The sequence below is a fragment of the Caretta caretta genome, chromosome 4 (genome assembly GCF_965140235.1).
Source record: "Caretta caretta isolate rCarCar2 chromosome 4, rCarCar1.hap1, whole genome shotgun sequence".
In the NCBI taxonomy this organism is placed as follows: Eukaryota; Metazoa; Chordata; order Testudines; family Cheloniidae; genus Caretta; species Caretta caretta.
Window position 1 is genome coordinate 34,601,411 of NC_134209.1, and position 19,315 is coordinate 34,620,725.

General features: G+C 41.0%; 1 protein-coding gene across 3 annotated transcripts in view; it reads left to right on the forward strand.

The window, feature by feature from the left end:
- The window catches only part of LOC125635606 (melanopsin), a 77,199-nt gene that overhangs the window by 10,721 nt on the left and 47,163 nt on the right, over positions 1-19,315 (forward strand). For 2 of the 3 annotated variants that reach the window (XR_007356313.2, XM_048847490.2), the window contains exons 2-4: positions 10,909-11,051; positions 14,624-14,757; positions 18,290-18,493. Coding sequence is in view for 2 of the 3 variants with exons in the window: in XM_048847490.2 (XP_048703447.2) it covers positions 10,909-11,051; positions 14,624-14,757; positions 18,290-18,493 (481 nt within the window). In the remaining variant the exon portion in view is untranslated. The remainder of the gene's footprint in view (positions 1-10,908; positions 11,052-14,623; positions 14,758-18,289; positions 18,494-19,315) is intronic. The other variant, XM_075127529.1, reaches the window with a different exon arrangement.

The following is a 19,315-nucleotide window of genomic DNA, read 5'->3' on the forward strand; positions in this document are numbered from 1 at the left end:
GGGAATTGTGTTTCCTGGTCACACAAGTTTCATTCTTGAAGGTAACAGTTCCTTGGTTCCAGTAGAATGTAGCTGTCATGGATGGTCATGATCATGATGCTTTGTGAGGCAGATCCTCAGGTAACTTGGGCCAATCACCTGGAGAGCTATGAAGATAAAGATTGAAACCTTGAATCTGATGCGGTGTTCATTTGGAGCCAGTGCAGAGGTGGAAATGCTCTTGGGGGTCTTTTGTTGTGCAGATTGGCTGCTATGTTCTGAACCAGTTGGAGCTTTGTTCAGGTCAGTGGTGTCGTCCCTAGATTTGCATGACAGTAGTGAAGTCTGGAACTCATAAATGCATGGACACCATGACCAAGTTCAAATCTGTCAGAATATGCCATCATTTCCTGGGCAGTGATAGGTAGAAAAGAACATTTTTTGCAGCCATGGCTTTCTGGGTTATCCAAAATTGGTAAGAAGGTCAGTATTTTAGTAAATGTTTACTTTTATGATTTTTCTATGTTAAACTCTCATAATTTTCTGTATGCTAACCAAACGCCTTGTTATTCTGTATTTATTTATTTATTGCCATATATATATTTAAACTAAAAAGTTTTGTCCTTCAATTGAGCCTAATGGGTGAAGGAAAAATTAACTCAAAAATGGAATGTGTGAAATCTTTTAACCCCTGTTTTTACACTTACTTTACTAATGTAGTCTAGGTGTCCAGGGAAAAGACCCCTCAAAATTTCTACAAAAGTATGTTATAAACATAATGGGGATTGAAAAGGAATATGTGTTATTGCACATGGGTTCTGTAATGGATGAAATAATTACCTATTGAAAGATGCTTTTAACTCATTAAAAATTGTTGGGTTGTCACAGCTGTTAGTAATAATGACCGGATTAGAATTCCATGTATCGTATTCATCACATAACCTAAAGATATCCTAAAATAGATTCCATCAGTCATTAGAACTTGTGGTAACATTTTTGTAATCACCAGCTGAGGCCAGGGCTTTTCTTGGTACCAAAAAAGCTGAAGTCTAGTGGCAAGCCAAGGAAACAGAAGAATTAAATGGCTTGGGACAAATATATTTCAGTCCATATTATAGCTTGCTTGGATTTGTTTCTTATATTGGTATACAGTCCAGTTTCTTTTGACAGTATTGTGACAGGGTACTATTAGTAGTCCCCGGATCATTGATGTTGCTGCAGCATGAAGAAGGTGCAGGCTTAGCTGTGAGCAATTAAACACTTTCCATTGGTGGATTATGAGCACCTGGGTGGTAATCACTGGGCTAATGATTTAATTGGGGCGATATAAATGTAAGGAACAGGAAGCAGGGGACTGAGAAGGAAAGTTCAGAGGGGGAGCCTCAGCTGAGAAGTGAGGGCTGTGTGGAAGAGTCCTCTTGCTGCAAGCTTGCATTACACTGTGTTGCTTTGTAATAAAATAGTAAATACATGCTTGGTGAAAGGGTGCAAACCTAGTGTGTGTTTGTGACCATGCAAAGTGGCCAGGCAATGAAGGACCCTGGATAGCAACAGAGGTGCCCCGTGACAAGTATTTTAACATCTTCTAGCACTAAAATATTATTTACCTCTGCATTTACTTGGTACGTTGAATATATAAGTAGTATTTGAAGTCAAGTAGCGTAGGAAAATCTCCAAGTTCCTCACTTGAAGGAGCCATGGTTCAGCCCAGGTTATACAGATACAGTGCCTATCTCAATAGGGCACTATGATAATTCAAATAGTAATAATATAAAAGGTACAGGTTTAAAATAATGGAGTATTCTTTTAATGTTGGGAGGGTTTTAGAAGATTTTTTTTCTTCTGATACCAGAGATTTTCCATGTATAACCTGCAATTTCTTATTTCACAGAATGATCACTCTTCATTTATTCTCATCACTCTGTATTAACCCAACAGTGTTGTCTTCCTCTAAAGTTCTTAAATAATTGAATCTGTCACTTGGATTTGACAGTATATCTCCCATTTTTGAAGTTCATTGTTATAGTGATAGTTCTGGAAGGGAACATGATCAAGGAAAATATATTCTGTTTAGGACATAAGTACGTACTCCACCTCTGGGGCAGCCTTGATCCCCAAGCATAGTAAAGTCCTTCCTCCAAGTGGCCCTGTGGTCCAGGGCCTTGGGTTCTTGAGGCTCAGTGCCTCTACCTACTGGCTGCCGACATAAACAAACAACCCCTGTGGCCTCTAGGACATTACTGTTCACAATGAGAGGAAATCAACGCCCAACAGATAAGGACAAACAACATTTTATTCCCAGAAAGGAGAGGGGTAAAATAAAAGAAAGGGAAGAGGACAGGCAAAGGAATTAAGGATGTATCAAACAGATGAATAAGCAACCTGTCCCACAGCAATAATCGGACACAAAATGCCCATAAACTAAGTAAAATAACAAAAAGGCCCCCTGTGTCTTCCCACAAGCCGTAGTTGTCTGGTGGAGATGGAGGTTAATCGGAAGGACTGTTGTCCTTTACTGGGAAGCCAGTAGTAGCTCTCCTTTTTGGCTGGAGTGGGTCTTCCACATCCCTGGCTGCAGGAGAGGCCTCCAAGGCTCAGCTGGAAAGTGGTTTTAGTATATTCTGAAACAAGACAATAGTCATTTCCCCCCATTATTAAATACATATTATTGCCTCTGTTTTTTATTTTGAGGATTGCTTGAATTTTTCTGTATATTCTGTACCACACTTACTGACAGAATTTCTGCTCTTTGTGTGCACATTCTGAAAACAATAACAGGAAAGTGGGGGAGGGATGGGGAGAAAGCAGTCTTGCCTGAATTTGTAGCTGCCTTGTTAGGTAGAATAGAAAAATCTTGGGGGTTTGCTGCAGCGAGAGATGAATAGGCCAGCTAGAGTGGCAGTCATGAGGCATGCAGCTGGATGTAGCAGCAGTGGATTGGACTGATGGGATGTGAGGGATCAGGTAAAATATTGGAAGGGAGCAAGTCCTGTGAACCTGGTTCAGAGTGGGATGGGTACACTGGTTTGGAATTGTGTAGGGGAGAGGCTGACTGGAGGTCAGGTGGAAAGGAATCAGTGGTGAGCTGGCAGGCCAGGCAGCTGCAGAAGCTGAAAGAATGGGCTACAGAGTCTGGGAAGGCCATGATGGGAGAATGGGACTGGAGGGCAGGTTGGGTCAAGGGAACATGTTACACCAAATGTTTGCAATACCAATGGGAGCACCCTTGGCACTTAGGTGCACAAGCCCCACTGACTTTCAATGAAATGTAGGCTCCTAAGTCACTTAAGCACTTTTAACATTTTATCCTTAGTTTGAAGTTCCTATTAAATGTCTTAAATTTAATGAAAATCTCAACTAAAAGTGAATTATGCCATTGGGAAACCAGCTCTTTCTTCCATTAACTTGGCACTTATTAATACTCCTCCCCTTTATGCCTTGAAAAGTCATAGAAAAAGTGAACCTTCTCTCTAAACTTTGGTGCTTTAATTTGAAAAGGTCTGTTGGTAAATTAGCATGTCTCACTTTCCGCAAGTGTTGCTAAAGGGTGTTGGCTCTTACAGGATGCTAAAGCATGTATTAATTTAACGTGAAAACAATCTATACAGAAATTCTAAGAGAAAATCCCAAAGATTTTGTATGGCAGCAGGATGCAGCATCTCTTTTCCTGGGTAGGACACTTGTGTAAAAGAAAACAGAGGATAGAGAGCCGCAATCATAATAATAGTTAGCATTATTGTTTATATGATGTTAAAGTTGATCAGGTCTGTCAGAGCACACAACTCTGCTCTCATATATGCATGCATAACCCTTACTAGCTTAATAGCAGTTGCAGGGATGCATCTGAAAGTAATATCAGATGCAAAAAGACTAGAAATCCAATGCTGCTTATTATGAGGGAAATGCCCTAGCTTCCACCTCAAGGGCCTGGTCCTGGTCCTGTTGCCATAGAAGTTGTCAAGGTTCCTTCCCCACTCTGAACTCCCGGGTACAGATGTGGGGACCTGCATGAAAGACCCCCTAAGCTTATTCTTAGGTTAAAAACGTCCTCAAGATACAAACTTTGCCTTGTCCTTGAGCCCTATAAACCCTATGCTACCATCACCAAGCGTGTTAAACAAAGAACAGGGAAAGAGCCCACTTGGAGACATTTTCCCCCAAAATATCCTGCCAAGCCCTACACCCCCTTTCCTGGGGAAGGCTTGATAAAAATCCTCACCAATTTGTACAGGTGAACACAGACTCAAACCCTGGGATCTTAAGAACAATGAAAAATCAATCAGGTTCTTAAAAGAAGAATTTTAATTAAAGAAAAGGTAAAAGAATCACCTCTGAAAAATCAGGATGGTAAATACCTTACAAGGTAATCAGATTCAAAACATAGAGAACCCCTCTAGGCAAAACCTTAAATTACAAAAAGACACAAAAACAGGAATATACATTCCATTCAGCACAGCTATTTTACCAGCCATTAAACAAAGGAAATCTAACGCATTTCTAGCTAGATTACTTACTAACTTTTTACAGGAGTTCTGAGCTGCATTCCTGATCTGTTCCCAGCAAAAGCATCACACAGACAGACAGACCCTTTGTTCCCCCCCGTCCCCCAGCTTTGAAAGTATCTTGTCTCCTCATTGGTCATTTTGGTCAGGTGCCAGCAAGGTTATCTTAGCTTCTTAACCCTTTACGGGTGAAAGGGTTTTGCCTCTGGCCAGGAGGGATTTTATAGCACTGTGGACAGAAAGGTGATTACCCTTCCCTTTATGTTTATGACAGAAGTCAATGAGAGTTTTGGTAATGGGAGCTGGATTGGGTCCCCAATTCATCAAGTATAGATAGCAATGGATCGTATTGTTTTTCTAATTTGGCTTGAGTTTTTACTTTCAGACTCTGTTCCTATGCTTATAATTTTTGCTATGTGTTGGGTTAGGTTTTGATGAGTGAGTTAAAAATATATGCAAAGTTGCTTCAAGATGAAGGAGGACTTTCTGTAAATTTGTGCTGACTGCATATTAGATTAAGTGCATTTTAGATTATGTTTATTTGTATTCTTTGGTACAATTTGGATGTTTTATGCACAATTTCTTTGAGCTGGATGGGTGCATGTGACATGCCGAAAAGTAAATGTTTGATCATTTAAATTGTTTTTATTTGTAATATAAAATAACCCTTCAGTGGGGTTGTAGTCTTGAAAATTGGCTAGGAAATGTGCTAATTCCATTTTCCCACAAAATCTGTACTGCAAGTCTGTTACCTATGTTAGACCCCACCACGCGTAAATTCCCTCTACCACATTTCTTACATGCTTGTCCATCTGTGTATATGTACTTTGAGAAATGGAACATCCAGTTAACCAGAACAGTCAAAGCAAGGCTTCTGTAGTGCTTTGCATAGAAAACCAGCTGCAAAGGGAAGCCATACGGTCCTAGTCAGTTGGACCCTGTGCACACTATGGCTTATAATAATGTTTGAAACTCTGCCCCACAATAACCTGTGTGCATATCCTTAAATAGTGCAGGAGGGATTCAGGGAAAAGCACATTTTGTTACCAATTTTATTTACTGAATAGGCATAAACTTTAATCAAATATAGGGAAGATAGAAAAATGCATGTACAGTTTAAAAAGTCCTCTTTCTTATCCTGCTCAACAGAGAATATCTTCTGTGTACTTTATAGAGTCTTAGCATTCGTCACTAATTTAAAGTACACTTCTATTCTGGATGGTGACTAAAAAATGACAGTATAGAATTGTGTTTGTCTCAATGATTTCCAGATAAAATATGCTTCCATGGAAAAACATTTATTTTTCCCTAATTGCCGGCCTCAGAAACTCCATTTGGGATTTGCAGATAAATCTGAGTTAATTCTTTCTCACAGACCATCACCAATGATAAAAGCTCTGCAGGTCAGATTTGGCTCTAAGGTAGAATCTGTGCCACCATATCGCTTTCAGTTGGTTAATACAGGTTTAATGGCTGTGTAATTGGAACTTAATGAAGAATTTTATCATCATGCCTCTGCCGAGTAGTAACAAATGTTGGGGTCTTACAAGTCAGTTTCCGATTGGAGGAGAAATCAGCGGTGCAGACTTTGAATATATTCTTAGTGTAACTTGGTTTTTTTTACACATATACACAAGTCTTGAAACAGAAGTGGTCACAAACAGCATGCAAACAATCTTCTCTTTAAGAACTCTGAGACAAACACCAATGCTCAATTCTCAGGGAGCGACTCTGCCTCAAGAACTGACTATAGTTACAGAGATTAAGGCAGAGAGCAAACTCTGTAGCTGCTTGCCACAGTTCCCCTAAAGGAACCACAACAGAACAAACAACACAGCATTTCTTCCAGGACTAGAAACTTGCTCATATGCAAAGAAAAATAACTTGTAAAACGATGTCACAGCACCATCTGGACATTCCTGTCATAATACTGCAGATGATGTGCAAGAAGGAATAGAATCCAAATAATTCTCCTATCTGTGCTGACTTTTCAGAAATAATAGAAATAAAACATATTTTTATTACTGTCAGCAGATATAATTCTGAATACACCCAGAAAGCAGATCTGATGCCATTTTTATATAATTTTCTGAGTAGAATTTGCACTTTAAGGCTGTTAGACAAACTTCAGAGGCATGGAAGTATGAATGTGGAAAAATTAGACAGTTTTGTAACAGACAAAACAAAAGTATAGACTTCACCAATCATTACATTTTTGTTTTTATTGATTAGTTCTGTGGACTGTGAGGCCTTCATGTGAATCACATTCTAGCTGTCAAGTCCTATTAATTGCAAAACAACTGAATTTAGTAATTTTCCCTCCCCACATTGAGTCATGAGACTGGGTATGCCGGGAACTTGGGGTTACTGATAGGTGATGTTGAGAATATAACTGGTTTATTCCTATGGCATTATCAAATTTTTTAGATTGTATGTTTCTTTTGGGCAATAGTTAATCCACTGTTGCACTTTGTTAGATTCTCTTAGACCCACATGCATCCACTTGTCAATATATAAAGGAGTTCAATATCCCTTATATATTGTAACATAGATACAGAGGAACTGGAAGAAAATGTAAATTAAAGTGGGTTTATAGCCACTTTTTCATAAAGAAGCAATTACCGTGATAAATATAAAATCATAACAATGAGTGACCAAATTAACTGTGCCCCCGAGGCTGCTCTAACCTGTGCTGTGGAGGTGATGGTGGACAGGGGAGAGTGGAGCATGTTATTTCAGTCCTTGCAGCAGCTCCGAATCTGGGAGGCACAAAAATAGTTTAAGGCTGCCTTTGTCCCCACCCAGTCCTCGGGATGAGTTTTCTATGCTGTGCCTCTCAGAAATCACAAAACAGAATCTGTCCCTAATTAACTTATGAATCCCAACGCCAAACATGGAGTACCTTCTTCCACTGCTGTGGAAGTTCAGTTACAGCCCAAGAGCATGTACTCTGGCATAAAAAGCCTATGTTGTATAACAAGGGAAAAAAAGCCTCAGATGATTCTGACAGCTTCTCAAATTCTGTGTTTTTTCCACAGTCAATATGGGCAGTTAACTGAATTTCTTAACTGTTTAAGATTTCTGCTCAGAAACCCAATCAAATCCAAAAGAGAAGCCACAAATCCACTCACCACTTCTGTCTTTTAAAAAAAATTCTCCAGGACCCACTGTCTCCCAGGTCCTCATTTTCTGTCCAATCCTGCAAGGTCCTTAGTGTGTCTTAAAAGTTTCTGAGCAACCTAGTTTCCTATCATGGCCAAGGAGCATTGAGGTTGCTCAGGAACTAACAGCAGGAACCCACACCTTGCAGGATTGGACTAAATCCTCTTATAGTTCCATAAGAGAGCCATCACCCAATTTATGTCTACAATGTGGATCAATATCGGCCTGGGTCTAAACCGTATATCGGGCATGGCATTTCTGCTCATCCTTGCTAATGGGTTAGTTGTACAGTACAGTACCTGCTCATTGGCTGTACCATAAGTTAACAGCTCTCATTTTTCAGTTCAGAAGGTGGAGAAAGCTACTAGTGGAGAGGCATTCTAATAAACAAACTAAGGAAATACAGCCTAGATGGAGCTACTCTAAGGTGGGTGCGTAACTGGTTGGAAAACCATTCCCAGAGTGTAATTATCAGTGGTTCACAGTCAAGCCAGAAGGGCATATCGAGTGAGGCCCACAGGGATCAGCTCTGGGTCCAATTTTGTTCAATATCTTCATCAGTGATTTAGATAATGGTATAGAGAGTACACTTATAAAGTTTGCAGATGGTACCGAGTAGGGAGGGGTTACAAGTGCTTTGGAGGGTAGGATTAAAATTCAAAATGATCTGGACGAACTGGAAAAATGGTCTGAAGAAAATGAGATGAAATTCAAGAAGGACAAATGCAGAGTACTCCATTTAGGAAGGAACAGTCAGTCACATGCATACAATATGGGAAATGACTAGCAAGGAGTACTGTGGAAAAGGATCTGGGGGTCATAGTGGATCACAAGCTAAATATGAGTCAACAGTGTGCTTACAACTTCTGGTGAGGCTTCTCTACCAAGATGTTCCATAAAATAATCTCCCATGTCTAAACCCTCCTCCCAGCCTGTCCAAGTTCTTGCCGGTTTATTCACAGAGAAAACAAATGCTTTCCAGAAAAGGGCTTCTCCTCTTTGACTCTAGACTTAGACTGTAAGGTCTCTCTGCTAATGCTATCTGTCCTTTGGAGACCCTATATTCGAATGCCCTTTTCTTTCCCACACATCCCATACCTGCCCTATTATAATTATATTTTTTACAGCATCCCAAAATGTACTGGACACCTCATAGAACAAACAAAAATTCCTGTGTCAAAGAGCTTACTATCTCATTACAGGTAAGATGCAATGAGCAATACCATAGTAAATAATAGGATAGCAGTGGGTGGCACAGATAAGGTGACACTAACAAGATCACACAATTATCTGTGTTTATGTGCAGGCCTGCCATTAATTTCAGGGAGGAGGGTGGTGGTTGTGTGGAGAACTGAGGCAATAGGAGGTGAAAAACATGTAATAGAAAAGGTCAGAAAGAGATCAAGGAGGACTGTGGAACTAGGGAGAGGCAAATTGAAAAGAGGAGCTTCACTCACCTTCTTCAAATCCACTAGGTCTGTGATACCTTTGGGTGAAGAGTCCAGACCTTCTTGAGCTTGTATTATCGCCTGGTTTTGATCTTACGGGCTACAGTCTGCCCTGCTTTACATCCTGTGTAACCCTGGGTGCATATGAGGGCAGAATTTGGCTCTGTGAGCATGATCCTCTGCTGGTGTAAAATTGCCATAGGTCCAAAGACTACTATCTAAACTGTTAGTGTTTGAACTAGTTTGTAAGACCCCTATATGGCTATAGATGGAGCAACACACTATTAGCAATTAGTAAATAATCTGTTAGACTGGCAATTCACAATCATCTCATTGACAATGCTAATAAGATCTGAGTGAATTAGCCACAGGCTGTCTTGTTTGCTGAATTTGGTCAGCAATAGACTTAAACTTGTGTAAAAAAAAAACATACACAGGGAATTGGTGACATTTTTTATTAATGCACTTGTGATTTTGGCAGTAATGGGAATGTCAAAATTATTTAATGAGTTTGTACTGACACAATCATTGCTACAGCTGCTGTTTTTCCTCTTTTCTTCAAATTTTTCCATGTAGAGTTCTCAGCACCATCAGTCAAGAGGACTGGGGGGGGGAATAGAAACAAAGGAAACTTTAGTCTTTGTCATTCCCAAGGTCAACTGAAGGGATAAGGTTAGAAATAATGTTGACAGTTGGCAATGCTACTTATAAAAGCAGAGGCATGATGAGCTTTTGTTTTTTGGGGTTTTTTTGAGGTTTATGTTGCATTATATAGAATGCACACTAATTTAGATTGGGTTGTTGTTTCAGAAAATATGATGCCTATTTATATGCCAACACATCTTTGCCTTTTTCATATAATCAGATTAATCTCATAATTCCTAACATGTATGTTGTGCCTCTGACAATTTTTAAAATATTTTCCTCTTCTTGAAATCTGTATTATTTAACCCAAAAAAGGTCATTCAGGATTATGATGGAAATTTAACTCCATTAACGGGTGACCTGAATAATTTTTTAAAAGATTGTATTTTTTTCGTAGTTCCTTTGGGCAGGTACTGTACTTTCAATTCCCTCTGTAAAGCAACATGCACATGTATAAAACTATTATTTGTATTATGGTAGCATCTAGGAATACTTGTCAAAGACTGCGACCCCATTGTGCTAGGCACTGTACAGGCACATACAAAAAAGTCAGTCCCTACCTCAAAAGGCTTACAATCTACAGTGAGACAGGAGACAACAGGCAGAGGATGGGGGTGGGTTGAGAGGATGTGGTTACAAATCTTCGCAGACAAGCAGAGGCCTCAGCTTGCTATCCAAATATGTAGTGATTTGCAAGCATCATGGCACTTGACATAAATATTAAATAATATAAATAAAAGAGGATTTTATAAGGAAGTCTCCTTAAACTCCATATTCTTTAGCTTTATCCACATGTCCCCCAGCAAAAAAGTAAGTATCTAGATATATTTAGTGCCAGCTTCTTATCTTAAATATGAGACTGTTCTTGCAATCTCTCCCACAGTCTAGTAGTTCATTTTTGCCTTACATTTTTTGTATGCTGTTTGTGAAAGGTGCTGGGTAGAGAGGCTTGGAGAATGAAGTGCTCTGTTTACACATAGTACGAATATAGCATTGCCAATGGTAAGGCCAGATTTTTTACACAGCCCTACAAAAGTGCTTCAATGGTATGTAAGAATCTGGCTTTATTTTGCAGCATGTGTTTAGGGAGGTACAGTGTATAGACTAATTGTCAACTTGATTAAAAGCACTGATTGTAGTAACTTTTATTTTTCCTTTTCTTTTCTTTTCAGATCCTGGATACGGGAACTCGTCACCACACTGTGACAAAAGCAGACGTTCCTGATCATATCCTTTATGCTACTGGAACCTGTGTTCTTATAATTGGATCTATTGGAGTTACAGGAAACCTTTTGGTTTTTTATGCATTTTACAGGTACAGAAATTCAGTTCCAGACATGGTTGATTTAGCAAGCCCAATGACTTGAGTTTGTTCAGTAGAGTGTGTGTGTGTGTGTGAGAGAGAGAATATTCTGAATCAGTTTCCTCTCTGCACATATTTGTTGATGATGTGAGATGCAGAAATGACCATGTGCATATTATCACTAGGAGCATCACTGTAAATTCCTTTTCCTTTGAGTAATTAAAAACTATGAGAAAATAAACACATGGGATTTGTTTTATGATGGACTAAAATTACAGATTTGAAGAAATGCTTAATTGCACCATTATATTCTCTCTTGCTCTGTCCCCAACTCCCTTCACCCTCTACCGCCCAAGAATATGTGAAAGATACTATGAAGACTGCCTCATACAGTCACCTGAAGGTGCTGGGGCTGGGGGGATTTGGATCCAGGAAGCGCCATGGTACATGAAATGAGGATATGCCATCAATGCTCTCCATGCCTGCAGACAGACAGTAGGATTCCTGTCTGTATTTATACTTTGATGGCTCGTGACAATGTAAAGCAGGGAGAGTTCTCCTGTCGACATAATAAAACCAGCTCAACAAGCAGCGGTAGCTGTGTCGGCGGGAGAGCAGCTCCCACTGACATAGTGATGTGCACATCAGCGTTTAGGCTGGTAAAACGTATGCTACTTGGGGGTGTTTTTTCACACCCGTCTGGAAAGGCTGGTTTAGTGGAGAACAATGGCACAGGGAAGTGGTCCCATCCCACACCAAGGGCCTGACACCTATGAGAAATTTTTCCTGCCATCAGGAGAGACAAGCAGAGCATGGTGTGGAGCCAGCACTCACAGCCTTTATACCTTCCCATCCAAGATCTGAGGGCTTCATCATCTTTTTTGCTCACAGCAGCAGAGGGGTGAATCTGGGTCAGCTGTCTGTAGGGCCGGATTTCCAATTAGGCACAGTAGCGGTGCCTAAAAGTGAAAAGTTGTCTCCTGGCATGGGTTGGTTGCTGCACAACATGTGGGGCTGGAGCAGGGTGAGCGTCCAAGTCAGCCCACATGAGGGCACTCTGAGCCATGGCCAGGAGGGGTGGCTGCAGCAGGTTCTGGGAGCATCCCAGCCACTTCCCAATCTCGGCTGCCTGTGCCTGGGAAGGACAGGGTTTGGAGTGGCTGGTGCCCCATTCACTTGCACAGGCAGAGCAGGAGCGTGGCTGCCATGCTGGGCTGCATGAGGGACGGAAGACACCCAGGGCCTGTTCACAGTGGGGAGAGGCACAGTTCCCTCATTGCACCTTGCCCGGCTCAGGCTGGGAATGCCATGCATAGCAGAGGGTCTCGTGTGTTCCAGGGAAGGCTGTGCCCTGGCTGCCCCGACTGCCCTGGGACTGCTCCACCAGCGGAGAGGGGGGGCTAGGAGCGGGCAACGCTGCTTTGAGGGGCTGCTGCAGGGAGGAAAGGGACCAGTATATTGTGGTCGGCACAAATTTGACACAATACACAATAAGTTTCACATTCATATTGATGCAGGGTCAGCTGTAGGTGGGCGGAGGCCAGGGGGGCTGAAGATGCTGTTCCGAGGGGCACATAAAGTGTAAATCCAGCCCTGGCTGTCTGAATTTTGATACTGATTCCCACAGACTGATGTTGATATACTTTTCCCACAGCAAAATATTATTGCAACACTTACTATTTTGCCCTTCATACAGAAATTTAAAAATGGCTCAACTTTGAGACTTGACCTGTTAATAGTGCTCCATCAGCCAGTGAGTTTGAAAAAAATATTGGTTCGATAATATTACTATATGCTCTTGGAAAATCACTTTTGAGCATGCTCATTAGATATGTTACAAGTAAAATAGATAACGCACATTTTTCTTTTAAAAATAGCTTTTTTAAATTGGCAGTGTTTAACATCAGGGACAGAAGAAAGTTCTGGTTTTGTGAAAACTGCAGTTGTAGCAATTTCACACATTTTGCTGCATTCTGCAGTGTCCTGCAAAATCTAAGCTTTCATTTAAAATGTGGGGGTTTTTTTTCTTTGCAGTTGGACAGTTAGTATATGGCTTCTTTGAAGCACTTTCTGATAGCTGAAGGGTGGATCCATTTGGCGCAGCTAAAATTTTCAACAAAGATTGAGTGGAGAGAGCGAGAGATGAGACAGCAGTATTTACAGTAGGCAGAACATGTAGGTTACACCTTGGTCAGGCTTTTCTATGCAAGTCACTGCTTTGGGGAAGCTGAGTGCCACTTTTGGCATATGCCTTGAATTTAAATGAATATGCAAATGAGAAACAGCACAGAAAATCATTGAGATGAAAGCTCCACAGTGCCACTTTTACAGTCACTTTCCAGTTTAATGATTTTAGAAGCCAAGAGAGTAGAATCAGCATTGCATACAAACTTCTTTACAATGGAGGGGTCAGATAAAATTATGGTTATAACTACAGTAGCTCATTGTGGCAAACTGCTTCATTGCTTCAGCTTCTTTGATGAAGCACATCATAAAGATCATAGAATCATAAAATATCAGGGTTGGAAGGGACCTCAGGAGGTCATCTAGTCCAATCCCCTGCTCAAAGCAGGACCAATCCCCAACTAAATCATCCCAGCCAGGGCTTTGTCAAGCCTGACCTTAAAAACGTCTAAGGAGATTCTATTGCAATATTAACCCATCTGTGATCATTATGGTAGGTACACAGAGCAGTGGTGAGTGTGTATTTTGCCCCATGTACCTGTTACATTAGGTGGCACTGAAGCAGTTAAAATTGTCTCAGCATTTCCATTCTGCATGTATATCTTCAAGGATTTATAGCTGGGATGTAACAATTCTCCCAGGCAGAAATGTGGCATACAAGTTAATGCAAATGTTATAAATACTACTGTGCTCGTTGGACGAAAAGAAAATATGTAATTGTACCTTGTGGTACTTTGTCTCTTTACACCCCAGTTACTGTTTTAGTTATAAGTATGTAGTCTAGAGGTTTGCTTCTTATAAACAGCTCTATAATTTAAGACTCTAGATGAATAAAATGTCATTTGGTCTTGTGTATCTCCTTTGATGCTTAGGTTATCAAAAAGCACTTTGCAAAAAATGAGTTAGATCCTGCTAATACAGTGACTGACTAAACCAGCACAGCAGCTATTAAAAATTCAGTGATCGCCCATGGGCAGCCTTTGATGCTGTACTCTCTGTTAGGGTCTGACCCAGTGAAATGGTGAGCACTCTCAACCGACTGCTGTCAATGGTAACTGAGCGTGCTCAGCACATGTCAGGATCCGGCTCTATTGAGCAAAAACATGTTTCTCGGGAAATTTAGAGTTCTCTCCTATTCTGTTAAAATGGAGTGTGGTAAGTATGGGTATATTCAATATATTTCTACATTTATTGATAAAATGTTGGAAAATAGATCCTTTCCTCTTCCCCTCGTCATTGTTCCAAAATCCTGACATCCATAATGGATGAATGGTAATGGATTGATGAATGAAGCATAAAATTGTAACCTAGAAAGTGTCAGATTCTTTGACTAAGTAAACAGTAAAAACAAAATTAACTCTCTGGCTTGTATTTATTTATTTTATTGCATTATTTTTAAGCAACAAGAAACTGAGGACAGCACCAAACTACTTTATAATGAATTTGGCTGTGAGTGACTTCCTGATGTCTGCTTCTCAGGCCCCCATTTGCTTTATCAACAGTTTGCACAAAGAGTGGATACTTGGCGAAATAGGTACTTTTCAATACTACTTCATATCTCCCTCTGCATGGGAACCTATCTTAGCCATCAGCTTGTGGCATGGAGGCAGTCACACAAGACTCTTGAGGCACAAGCCAAAGTCTTGACATCATCAACCAACAGGACTGGCAGAAAGTCACTGAATCCCTACCCTCTTGTGTTTTATAGGTTTGGTTCCTTCCCCTTCCAGTTCTTTGAATGAAAGGAATCAAACTTCTGGCTTCAAGAGTAACACCATAGTGGTCACATGACCACTTAGCATGTAAAGCCAGTTACCATGCTTGATGATGGGTAGAATAATTCATAATTTGTTAAGCCATATATAGAGTTTTTTTCTTTTTCTTGATTGACAGTGAATTATGTATTTATTTGTTTCGAAATGTATACCTGGAACCTAGTGCGAGGCTCCTGGGAGAATTCAATCAGTAAAGAGAATCGCAAAATAAGAGAGCCAAATGATGGCCTCAACTGCTTCTCTCTTTCCCGAAACAAGGAAGCATGTGAGGTCTAAACTGTAGCTCCTTTGAAAATATTGCAAGCTCCAATTAAAGGCCTGATTCACAATTGTGTTAGTTCTGCATTTAGGTTGGCATAATTCCATTGATAGCAATAGAAATAAATCAGCATAAAACTGGAGTAGCACAGTGGTGAATCAGGTCCTGAAACAACCTATTTAGTACCAGCAGAAGAGATTTATTCATTGGGCTTGCAATATTGTTTGTCTCTCCCACTTTGCTATTTAGATATCGGTACAAATCCTGCCATGCCTGTCAGGATCATAAATGGGACAATTATCTGGATTTTGGTCCACTACCTCCATGCTCCTGACATTGACATTACTTTTGGTGTCAATTGTGTCATTTTGAACTATGTGCTGTCTCTAGCATACGATCATGTTTCTCTAGTGTACCATCACGTGTGGTAACACGGTGTCACAGAAAATCCTAAGAAACACTGATTTCCAGGTCAAATTCTTCAAATTGCAACTCTGTCTGTCTTTGTCTATTAGCAGAATATACAAAGGAAAAATCATTCTGCCTCAGAGTGAAAATTGTAACTTTAAAGAACATTTTGTACCATATTTCATAGGACCAGTGGCTGTTTTCTCTATCAAGGCTTTTAAATAGGCATGAAGTCAAAAGCACCTCTGCATTTTTAATTCATATAAAACAAAGTTAGAGATACAATATGGGTGAAGTTTTATAAGACCACGGCTATTGGTGAGAGAGACAAGCTTTCAAGTTACACAGAGCTCTTCTTCAGGTCTGGGAAAGGTACAAGTGTGTCACAGCTAAACACAAGATGGAATGAATCGTTAGCATGAGTAGTTAAGGCATATTTCAAGGGACCATTAAAGGTGAAGTGCCCATTAACCCCTCTCCAGTCATACAGGGAAGGGGTTGGAGAAAGAGTCTGGGATGGGAGGTGCGGGATCATAGGCGCGGGAACTAGAGGTGCAGAGGGTTCTGCAACACCCCCAGGTTTTATGCGGGCTTCTGCCTGGGGCTCCCAGTTGCCGACCCCACACCCTCCCGGGTCCCAGTTACCAGCCTGGGGCTCCACTCCTGGCCCTGCTCCCGCTCCCACTCCTACCCCCAGCTGTGACCCTATCTTCAGCCCCCTTACCCCTGTCTGGGTCCCCCTCTCCCAGAGACACGACCCTGCTCCCGGCCCCAGCTGGGGTGGGGGAAGGACAGGAGTAGGGGGGCTGGCTTTCAGCACCCCCACTATTAACAGAGTTCCAGCATCACTGCACGGGATTAAATGGGTTACAGATTGTTTAAATGAGCCATAATTCCAGTGTCTGTGTTCAGTCTGTAACTGTTAGTGTCTAGCAGAGTTATGAATTTAAGCTCCCAGGCTCTCCTTCTGAAGGTGTACATGTTTCCTTTGAGGATGAGGGCTGTAAAGTCAGATACAGAGCAGTCATTCTGTGAAAAGTGAAAGGTTATACGGTGTTTTTTGTCTTTTATCATTTTCCTATGTGAATTTATTGAAGAGCATAGTGATTTTCATTTCACTCTCATAGTTGTTACTGGGACATTTAGTGCATTGGATGAGGCACACCACATGTTGTGATAGGCGTGTGTTGGACCCATGGATCTTGAAAGGTGTGTTGTGGGGGGTGTTGATCATCATAGCAGTGAAACTAAGTCTATAACAGCGAACTGTGGCCACTGAGATCTGTGGGATGAGAGGGGGGCATGCCTGCAGATGGTCAACATCAGCAAAATGTCTCTTGGCCTGCAATCAGATTACCCTGATGGGCCGCATGCGGCCCATGGGCTTCAGGTTGCCCACCACTGGTCTGTAGGTTTTGTATCTTGTTCTGGCACGGTCTGGTGCCATTAAAAGTTGGTATATCGTGGCCTATGGGGAGCTTGCTTCTGATGGTGAGCTTGGAGAGGTTGGGGGGTTGTTTGAAGGCCTAAAGAGTGGATTCATCCTGATTTCTTTTATGATGTGGTCTTCACTGAGTGTGGGTTGTAATTGTTGTTGATACCCCGCATGGGTTCCAGTTGTAGGGTGGCAGTCGGAGGGTTTTATTTCTGTATTGAAGCAGGTTCTCTCAGGGTATTTGGGTGGCCCTTTCCCCCTAGATTGGAGAGGTATTAACTGGCCGCTTCACCTTGAATGGTCCCTTGAAATAGGTGTTAACTACTTATGCTAAACCATCTGTTTCACCCGGTATTTAGTATTTAGCAGTGACACTCTGGGTATGTCTACAGTGCAATTAAAAACCTGCAGCTGGCCTGTGCCAGCTGACTGAGCTCACGGGTCTCAGGCTGAAGGGCTGTTGAATTGCAGTGTAGAAGCTCAGGCTCTACGACCATGCAAGGTGGGAGGGTTCCAAAGGATAGCCCAAGCCCAAAAATCTATACCACAGCCCCTCTTCTCAAGTCCTGGGAGCCTGAATCAACTGGTTTGGGCCAGCCATGGGTTTTTAATTGCAGTGTAGATTTACCCTCTGAGTAAGGTTTCCCAGATCTGAAGAAGAGCTCCATGTAGCTCAAAAGCTTCTCTCTCTCACCAACAGAAGTTGGTCCAATAAAAGATTTAACCTCACCCATCCTGTCTCTCTAAATATCCTGGGATCAACAGAGGTACAACAACACTGCGTAAAACAATGTTCATTTTTTGATATATCCTTTTGTCTCTAGGAGACAAATGTCTATTTCAGTATAGTTAAGGTCATTATATTGGGCAGCATTCCAGGAAAATGTAACTTTAATTGTATTGGATTTTTCTTGAGGCAGTTTTCCATTGACAAATGATTCTCAGTCATAGCCTACAGTACAAGGTGGGACATTTTTCCTGCTTCCTTTTATATTAATTTTATATTTGCCCTATTAAAAAAAAATAAATTGGTGAGGCAGGAAGGCTGTATAAATTCCTATGATGAGGAAAGTGTCTTGAGTCAAGAACAGTGTGATCACAAATGGGAAGTTTATTGCATCAGGCTATAAGAGAGAGTTCTACATTTGTTTAGAAAACTAAAAATCTTTCGCTCCACTTTTCTGTTTAGGTTGTGACCTGTATGCTTTTTGCGGGGCGCTCTTTGGAATAACCTCAATGATGACTTTATTAGCTATTTCCATTGATCGATACCTTGTGATCACTAAGCCTCTGCAATCCATGCGGTGGACTTCCAAGAAACACACATCGCAGATCATTGTTATTGTCTGGCTCTACTCGCTGGGATGGAGCGTGGCTCCACTTCTTGGGTGGAGTACGTTGTTTACTCTTTTGTGTGTGTGTTTGTACATTATTGCGATTTTGCTTTGTTGGAGATGTGTAAAACAGCCGTAGGCATTACTCTTGAGTGTATATATATATAGCCAATGCCTGGGGGGTTGCTATAATATAGTATATCTGTGTCTATTGCAGTGCAAGTGTTCTTTTTTTCCAGGTATACTCAAGCAGAACAAATACCCCAATGGCATACTTAGGCTTATCTCGGTACTTCTCAAGTCAGAAAGGGTAGGTACCTTCTCTCTTCAGCAATAGTTGTCAGCACACTCTTACTTTCTCAGATAGTCATTTTTTACGTCAAGAGATTAAGGGACATATTATCAAAAGCCTGCCTTCCCTTCTGAGCTTGAAAATAAAGGCAGGCGTGACTAATGTCATGTAGATATCTGAGGTGAAGATGCAGCCTGGTAGTTGGTTATCTACATTAAATCAATAGCAACCTTGGTTATTTGCACATGCAAAATTGGGTGCGCAAAAAGGGCGGACACGTTGAGGCAAGGCTGAGACTTAACCCCTAATATTTTTATTCCTTCTGTACTGGCCTTATATAAATAAATTGAAGTGACTCTCTCAGGAGGAGTAAAACATTAGCGTTCCCACTTTTAAAACAAGTAGCTTTGAAAGATAATACTGAAAAATAGTACGTCTTCCTATTCAATGAGAAGTTTGTCATCTCCATTTCAGCCTGAATAGAGATTACGTAAAAAATCATAATACAATATTTAAAGTCTTTTTAAGTCCTACTTCAAAGTCCACTGAAGATAGGACGACTCTGTCTATTGACTTTAACGGTGTTTGG